This window comes from Triticum dicoccoides, chromosome 4A, assembly GCF_002162155.2.
Source record: "Triticum dicoccoides isolate Atlit2015 ecotype Zavitan chromosome 4A, WEW_v2.0, whole genome shotgun sequence".
NCBI lineage: Eukaryota > Viridiplantae > Streptophyta > Magnoliopsida > Poales > Poaceae > Triticum > Triticum dicoccoides.
Window position 1 is genome coordinate 566,148,904 of NC_041386.1, and position 8,530 is coordinate 566,157,433.

The 8,530-nt window shown below is 42.4% G+C and overlaps 1 protein-coding gene across 6 annotated transcripts in view; it reads left to right on the forward strand.

Annotated features, from left to right (window-relative positions):
- Positions 1-305: 305 nt before the first annotated feature.
- LOC119286802 (GTP-binding protein At3g49725, chloroplastic-like) overlaps positions 306-8,530 on the forward strand; it is a 9,381-nt gene continuing 1,156 nt past the window's right edge. For 3 of the 6 annotated variants that reach the window (XM_037566258.1, XM_037566255.1, XM_037566260.1), the window contains exons 1-13: positions 306-714; positions 1,770-1,834; positions 2,095-2,157; positions 2,259-2,348; positions 2,505-2,617; positions 3,634-3,702; positions 3,783-3,927; positions 4,155-4,210; positions 4,290-4,340; positions 4,441-4,495; positions 5,068-5,124; positions 5,330-5,449; positions 5,555-6,058. In XM_037566258.1, coding sequence (XP_037422155.1) covers positions 333-714; positions 1,770-1,834; positions 2,095-2,157; positions 2,259-2,348; positions 2,505-2,617; positions 3,634-3,702; positions 3,783-3,927; positions 4,155-4,210; positions 4,290-4,340; positions 4,441-4,495; positions 5,068-5,124; positions 5,330-5,449; positions 5,555-6,058 — 1,770 coding nt within the window. In that variant the 5' untranslated portion in view covers positions 306-332. Of the gene's footprint in view, positions 715-1,769; positions 1,835-2,094; positions 2,158-2,258; positions 2,349-2,504; positions 2,618-3,633; positions 3,703-3,782; positions 3,928-4,154; positions 4,211-4,289; positions 4,341-4,440; positions 4,496-5,067; positions 5,125-5,329; positions 5,450-5,554; positions 6,059-7,011; positions 7,624-8,530 lie in introns of those variants that run through there. The other 3 variants (XM_037566256.1, XM_037566257.1, XM_037566259.1) reach the window with 3 other exon arrangements.

The window sequence follows — 8,530 nt, forward strand, 5'->3', positions numbered from 1 at the left end:
GACGAAGGAACGGGAAAGCAGGTGACCATAGCTGGGCAAGCCGCAAACTATGTTGAAGTCCAGCACAACGACGATCTACGGACACCTTCCGCGTTTCACAGCTCACAGCAGGGCACGATCGCCTGCCGCTCTTGCCGTGCCGAGTGCCGACCCGACGGCGCACCGTCGTGGCGACTCCCTCGGCCTCTCGCCGACCGCCACGTGCCATCGGATCCGATCCAGCCAAACCGAACTTTGCTAAAACAAGCAAAAGCCGCGCACTCTCTCGTCACCCCGCGCCCGACCGGTGGACCCGCCCCCACATCCCCGGACCCCCGCCGGCGCCGCCCGCGATGCTCCGCGCCGCCATCTCGCGCCTCGGCGCCCACCTGCACCGCCAGCCCTCCCCGGCGACGCCTCCCCTCCGCGCCCTCTCCACCGGCCGCGGCAAGCGCTCGTCCCCCACCGCGCCGCCCCCCGAGCCCGAGGACGAGGGCCTCATGCGCGGCCTCTTCGTGCTCTCCCGCGACCCCGCGCACCCGCCGCGCCTGCTGGTGGTGCAGCCGCGCCTCCGCCGTGGCGCCCTCCTCGACTCCAAGCTCTCCGAGGCGCTCAACCTCGCCAGTTCCCTCGAGGAGTCCCGCGACGGCTTCGAGCACGCCGAGTCCGCCGCCAAGGGCGCGCCGCCGCACCTCGTCGTCCAGAACCCAGCCTCCCGCGGCCGCAACCATGCTGGTACGCAACTAACCTCTCCGTGCTTACTGCTTGGCTCAAGTGGGAGTGCTTTTGCTTTGGGGTTGCATTGACAACTGCGAATAGGAATCGCGTTCCAGTTCCATGTTTATGGGGACTATTGTGGCCATATTCTTAAGATCTGCAGAGTATGCATGAATTAGACTGCTCAGTTAGGCTTACTTAAATTTACCTCGTTGTCTGATAGGGGATTGTGTGTTGGTAGGAGGAGGCACATTTAGCTTGTTCTTCCATGATTGTTTAAGCTATACCGTGGTAGTACACGCAGGGCGCTGGTCATGGCTCATGCCTGCATTGCTTTTGCCTAGTCATTCCAGTCTTGATCTAATTGGGATGCTGCTGCTTTCAATGGCTCGTATTTTGTGATGGAACACATTCTACAGAGCTGCTAGATCTCTGTTTGATATGGTATGAAGTGGAAGTCGTGTGAGCTGCAATCTGGCACCAAGAATTTAGTTACTATACATATTTCACTGTGATGCAATGGTTCTGTTATTTTGAAGTCTTGTCATAGTGATATATCCTTCCTTACATATTTATGATTTTGGTGTATTATTTGTGTATTAAAGTTACATCAGTGTGACACGGCAACTCCAGTGGCAGAGCATACAGTTTTGATGGTTGAGGCTGTGGGTTCATAGACTCGTTCTCATCATAAGAGCAAGGATACAATTGCAAGCTATCATTATTTTTTGGGGTTTAAACAGAGATCTGCTTTTGCCAACCCTTTCAAAAAGTGCAGGGTTACTCCACAAAACTTAAGAGCTTTGCCTTCTAGATTAATATACACAGCCAAAAAGAGTTACGTATATCCTGGAGTTGGATTGGTAAGCAAGAGGGTCATACACTTATAAGAGTTATAAAGGTCGATATATGGACTTGAATTTTGTACCATTGCCCGTTTGTAGTTATTTTAGAACTCATGTCGAACCATTTTTGTTAGCATTTGAAATTCGTCTTCCCACTTAGGTATTCTTATTGATGTGGCTTGTTTAGGACTACAAATGTTTATCTAAACTCACAACTCATCATGCCAGATACGTATTTTGGACCTGGAACTGTGGATAATATCAAGTGTTACCTGAGGGCATTGGACGAAAAGGTGCACATTTCTCTTGCCTCTTGTACATAGTGTCCCATATTTTTTTTCCTTTCTATGCTTTTGTATTTGGATGCTTCTGCTTGTTTCTATACTGCATGCAAAAATGTCGCATATTCTATAATGCATGCAAAAAATCTTGGTAAAACATATTGTTTGGACTACTTTTGTGATCTAAACGATCTTATATTTCTTTACAGAGGGAGTACTCTTCATTTTGTTTTTCAAATCTTAATACCTGGTATTTGCATTGATCCTATCAGGAAGAATTAGATGCAGTTTTTGTTAATACGCTCCTCTCTGGGGTCCAACAGAGGAACTTGGAGGCAAGTTTCCTGAGTTGAATTTTATTTGAAATTACCAAGAAATGTGTATTTCCGACTTTCTGATGCTTTATTTGTTTTTTGTCTTATATTTTGGTTGGTAGGTTGCCTGGGGAAAGCCAGTTTTAGATCGTGTGGGCCTTATAATTGAGATATTCAATGCTCATGCTGAAACAAAGGAAGCAAAGCTACAGGTGCATCTTATCTATCTATTGGACTGCATGCTACTCTGTCACATCATTTGTGGGTCTATACAGGGTCTCGTTATTTGTATTATATTAAATATTAATGGGAAGAACCGAATATTGATGTTTATTTACTTATTTCACTTTGTCTCTTGCTTGGTACAGTCAGAGTTAGCAGCTCTCATGTACATGAAGACTAGGCTTGTCCGTGTCCGCGGCCCAGGTGGAAAACTAGCTTTTGGTGCAAGTGGGGAAGCTGAAGTTGTCAGTGCTCGAGGGTATGCTTCCTTTTAATTACATCCTACTGTGGTCAATAATTAATTTTATCTTATGAATTAATCTTGTGAAAGTTTTCTCCTGCGTGGTGCTACTGTATATGCACGTTCACCAGTTGATTTTGAGCCTGAGACTTGTCAAATTTTGGTCGATTATATTGTACTTGAGCACTTCATAGTGATCTGCCTGTGAGAAGGGACAAACCATGAAATACCTTGCAGGAGACTGGTGCCTTTTTAAGTTTTTATTTTTATCAGTTTGAAGATCAGCTCTTGCTTTCAGAAACTGTTGACTATTGAGTAGTACTTTTTTGCAATACAGTTGAAACCATAGTAGATTGAGCATCATGCCAGCACCTTATGATGTATAGAAAGGGATAGAATTCTCGTCGCTTTTTTTGCTTGTGGCACTAGTACAAAAGATGCTTTGCCTCCTTATCAACTAGCGAATGTACTCCTCAATAGTCGAAACCCTTGTTCTGTGTCATGTGTCTTTCAGAGCAAAAAGATGGTCATGTGAGTCTTGTTTGATGACATAAATATGCCAAGCTTGCGAAGCTCTAGATTTTCATAGGTCAAGTCTTTTATCTTTCCGAACTGACATGGCAAAGTATGAATCATTGTATTAATAAAGTGAGCAAATTCATGTTCCATTCAAATTACAATGGTGGTCTAATCAGTTGTATGCTCTGATTAGAGGTTAAGTCCATCCTTCATCGTGTAATATTTTTTTTCCTTGTGCCACTTTAAACTCTTGCAAACTCCCTTCTGCCATGAATTGTTCTTTTGCTCTTCTCTGTGTTTGGCCATTGGGAAAAAAGGGTTTTGCTTTTGAAGAAGCGCATGAAGATCACTTTTCAACTAAATTCATAAATTCTACAAATGTTCTACGAAACTTCTGAATATGTTCCACAAAAGATTAAGAATGAAAAATTCTCCCTAGCAAACTTATCGAAATTATTCCAGTAAAAATTTCTTTTGCTTGGCATTTAACGCTCATGTCACTGTTCTGTTCTTAGGAGAGGAAGTGGCGGACGGGGTTTCATGAGTGGTGCTGGTGAAACGGAACTTCAACTACAACGCAGGAGGTGCCTAACAGTAGATAGACAAGTATCTGCACATCAGTTCATGCAACAATTTCTCATATTTTTGCCGGTATCTCATCCAGAATCCAAGAACGTCGTCTAAGCTTGTTAGCTCAAATTGAAGATGTACGCCGAACTAGGGCGATACAACGTTCGAGTCGAAAGAGGCATGGTGGCTCATTTGGTCAAGACCTTGTAACTGTGGCAGTCGTTGGATATACAAATGCTGTATGTGGATCTATGACAGTTTGTTCATTTATTTCATCTTAGATATTTATATCATCTGATACTCTAGATTAATACTCCCTCCGTCCCAAAATAAGTGTCTTTGATTTGGTACAACTTTATTGGGACGGAGGGAGTACCACGTAACCTATTTAATATGTGAAATATATTTGAGTTCTCTACAACCTAAGCTTATCCCTGACGTGAGTTCGCTGATGCTATTTCGTTAGGGAAAATCTACTCTAGTGAGTGCACTTTCTGGAGCTGGTCTATACAGTGATGATAGGTATGCTGAAAATTAACTTTACTCTGTATTCACTATACAGCATTTATGCAGAGGTAAATTATGTCCCTATTCAATGCAGATTATTTGCAACAGTAGATCCTCGATTACGCAGTGTGATTCTTCCATCAGGGTAACATAGCAATTTTTCTGTCTGCTATAATATGTTGATGCAATTGTGCAGTTTGAGCATGCTCAGCGCATAACCTCTTTTTTGTCAAAACTCCATTCAGGAGAAAAATACTTCTCAGTGATACCGTTGGCTTCATATCAGATTTGCCTGTACAGGTAATCTTGTTAGTGATTGGATTTTGATTGGAGAATCAGTTCTGACTACATCATATAGAATGTATATTTGTTATGTGCGACAGATTGTGGTGGAATAACCAAGTAACCAAGTAGCTAAGCAGGTAGCATGATTCAGGGAGCAGCAATAAATCCATCTAGTTGTTATTTTTGGCCTTCGCTTAATCCTACATAACTCTGTCACGGCCTAGGCTCCCAAGTGCATACCTATGGTGGGTGGTTGCCGCCTGAGCGCTCGCGCGCGGTGGGGTTGGGTGGGGGGAGCCTCGGCACCTGGCTTCTTCTGGGCTTGACCGGGGTGTCTATAATACTGGCTCCACATGACATTATCACTACACCTTCCATGAGTTCCATGAAACTGGTTTTAATTTATAAGGCCCAGCTTTCAACAACAATTGGTTTTAATCTTCCCGTGTTGTTTGACACTTTCTACATCAGTGTCTTCTTCCCAACTAAAAAGGAAAATTATATGATCCTATTTTCTCCTCGCCTGTAGGGCTGTAGATTGTACCATTTGTAGCTTGTTATTAACCTCTTTACTTAACTGTTTGCAGCTAGTGGAAGCATTTCATGCCACCCTGGAAGAAGTTGCTGAGGCAGACATGTTAGTGGTAGGTGGAGTTAGCTTGTTTTCAGGTCCATTCTCGATTGAACATATCTGATGAAGTATTTTATTTGCATGTTATCAATAGGTGTTACTTTAGCCCTGTGCATGTTTACTGTCAGTTCTGCTTTAGTTGTATGATACAAATTATTTCAGAGTATAACAGAACAGGGTCGAAATTACTTTTTTTTTCTTTGTATGCATTGGTGCAGCATGTGTTGGATTCCAGCGCACCTGATCTTGAGGAGCATCGTTCTACTGTTCTACAAGTACTGCAGCAAATTGGTGTTTCACAGGATAAGATCAACAATATGATCGAAGTTTGGAATAAGGTGCCTATCGAGATTTGAGTTGGTTCTAACTCTTGATAATTACATATCCCTGGTAACTTTCGGTTTATATGCATTGTGATATATTGTTTAATGGGAAATTTTCAGATTGATCTTGTGGATAATATTGCTCTGACTGATGGGATTGAAGACGAGATCTTTCTTACTGAAGGTGAAGAGGAGGAAGACTTGTTCTCTGAAGATGATGTGTCATCAGAGCAGTCGTCTTTTGATTCCTTGGATGATACAGTGGATTCAGAGTCTCTGTCAGAAAAAAGTTGTGAAAATGATGATGATAAAATGGCATCTGAAGAATCGATTGCTGAGCCTGTCGAGATGAAAGCAATGAACTCTGAACTGTTACCCGAAGATCGTTTTAGAGAGTCTAATGGCCCGGAAGCTATAAGTACAAGTGCTTGCACTTTGACAGAGCCAGTATCCACTTGTCATGTGAAAACTTCAGCTGTGGCTGGGACAGGATTGCAAGAGTTGCTGCAGTTAATTGATACGAAACTGAATGGACAGCAAACGGTTGTGCAGAGAAGCTATGGACCTTTTGATAGAAAATGGAGACCTAGTTCTATGGATGACGAGAAGGCTGCAGAACAGTAGGTATGTTGTGTTGTGCCTTTTGTTGGGGGAGACTAGTATAGGATCAGCCCTTTAGGTGAGATCGTGGGATCAGCCCAAACATTTCATATTTAGACAATCCAAAAAATTCTGAAAAAAATGTACGACATACCTGCGAGGTATGTCTACAAGTTCAAAAAAGATCAGCTCAAAACTTGATCTACAGTTAGAGATTCTAAAAAGACAAATTCGAGTATCTATAGTGCCAGCTTTGTGGTGAATAGTACATGACACTATTCACATCTGATTTTGTCTCTTTTGGTCCTAAGTGTAGTTCGAATTAGGAGCTGAAACTTTTTGAGCTTGTACATCACACATGAATGTGTGTCTCCAAACTTTTTCAGAATTTTTAAACATGTTTTCTATCTTCAAAAAATTTGATCTCATTGATCTCACCTAACTGCTGATCCTATACAAGTCTTCCCCCCTTTTGTTTGAAGTACTGTTGATGTTAATAGTAATACTATGTGATTCCAAGTTTGCATAGATATGCACATCATTTAGAAATCTGAAAATATACACGATATATCATTTATGCAGCAGAATCTGTTTTGGATAAATTTGACAAGTGGCATCTAGATTTTTGTCTGTACAGTGCAGTACTTTTTTTCAATTTTCGTATAAAAATTGAAGGATTGTTCCCTCTTTTGCCCTGATTTATCTTGCCCGTCTTATTTGTAAGACATTGAGAGCGCAAGTACCATGGTTATTTTCTCAGTTGTTCTTTTGGTTTTAGTCTCATTGTTCCTGTGCGAATCCACAATACAGCTCAGAGAAATAAATGAAGGAATATTTTGTATTTCTCCATTTACTTTTGTAACGCATAGTATAACTTGAAAGAAGTCCAGATCACCTCCTGGGGTTTCATAAACCGGCTAATCCACCCCCTCAGCTCTAAAACCAGTCAAGTAACCCCCTGAAGTCTCTAATACCAGGGAAATCACCCCTTTGCGCTGATTATAGTGGTTTCTGAGGGCAGTTTTCCTTGCGTGACGTTGGACTACTGCCACATAGGCTTGATGGAAAGCGCCAGTTCAAGCTCGTCCTCGCATGTTCTCTTGTTCCTCTCCTCCCGTGTACGTCAGCATGGCAGACAACTAAAGTTCGTCCTCCCCTGTTCCCAAGTTCCTCTCCTCCCCTATTCGTCACCATGGTCGTCAGTCCCGGGATTGTCTTCAGCGCTCGGCCTCCGCGGTAACATGAGGTCGCCAATCGCCTTTGCAAGCAAGTTGGACACACTTGCTGAAGTTGTGATAGCAAGCTTCAGAGTTTGCAAAGAAGCTAGAGATTCAAGAAAAGCTAGGTGCACAGAAGCTTTTTGAAGTTCAGAAAATGAAGAAACTTGCAATGCTGTTCTGGCTTGTTTCAGTTGTTTTACCATTTGTCTGTGTAAAGTGTAATGGTAGTGTTGTCTTAGTTAGTATGAGGGTGAATTAAGCAGTACTTTGGCATTGTGGCAGGTTGAGAGATAATAAAAAGTAGTGAATGTAATGTAGAACTATTACTGAATTTTGGCTATGTCCTGCTTCTTAATTTTCCTTTTCAAATTAGCAGTATTTGGGTTGTATGATGTTGCTCATTTTCTATGTGAATTGGCAGTATTCTCAGTGTTGTATTAGCTGACCGAAACTGTAGCATTTTTGATTGGTTTGGCATTGGTTGGTTTTGCTCTGCCGGCTGCCGCCGCGTCGTCGAAGGAAAGAAGGGAGACAAGTCCAAAACAGGAGGAGCAGTTAACAAGACCCACCACATCAAGCTGATATGGCAGTCGTCCAACGCCCCGCAAGCAAAACCACCTGCAGAAACCACTATAATCAGCGCAAGGGGGTGATTTAAATGGTATTAGAGACCTCAGGGGGTTACTTAACTGGTTTTAGAGCTTAGGGGGTGAATTAGCCGGTTTGTGAAACCCCAGGGGGTGATCTGGACTTCTTTCGTATAACTTTGACTTGCCTTCGTCTCAACAATTTGACATTAAGATGTGCTGCTACTAATAACTTCAAATTGTGATTGTGTGGGAACACTTTAAAAGATGAATTAATGATACCACTCTCATATGGCTAACCTAAGAACTATAGTATATTGTTAAACAACTTACTAGAATGTTTGTTTCAAACGTAGAGCTGTGCAGGATCCAAGGAATCATTCTATTCATGCTGAAAACTTGGATTCTTATGAGATTTATGTGTTCTGAACATAATATAAAGCCAAACTATGAGGAGCGATGTCTTGCCTCATGTGAGCATGTGCTCCACTAATTTTAAAATGTTGCTCCTCGAAATCTTAAAGCGTGCAAAAGTACCCATGCATCTTCCAAGAGACGTGTCTTTTTCCACGTGGTTGTACACATTTCATTTTCCAGCACAACCCTCCCACCATTACAAGTACCTATGCAACCTAGTCAGTTGACGCACCAAGTTAACACAAAGAATGTACTTCCCCAATTACTCTCTT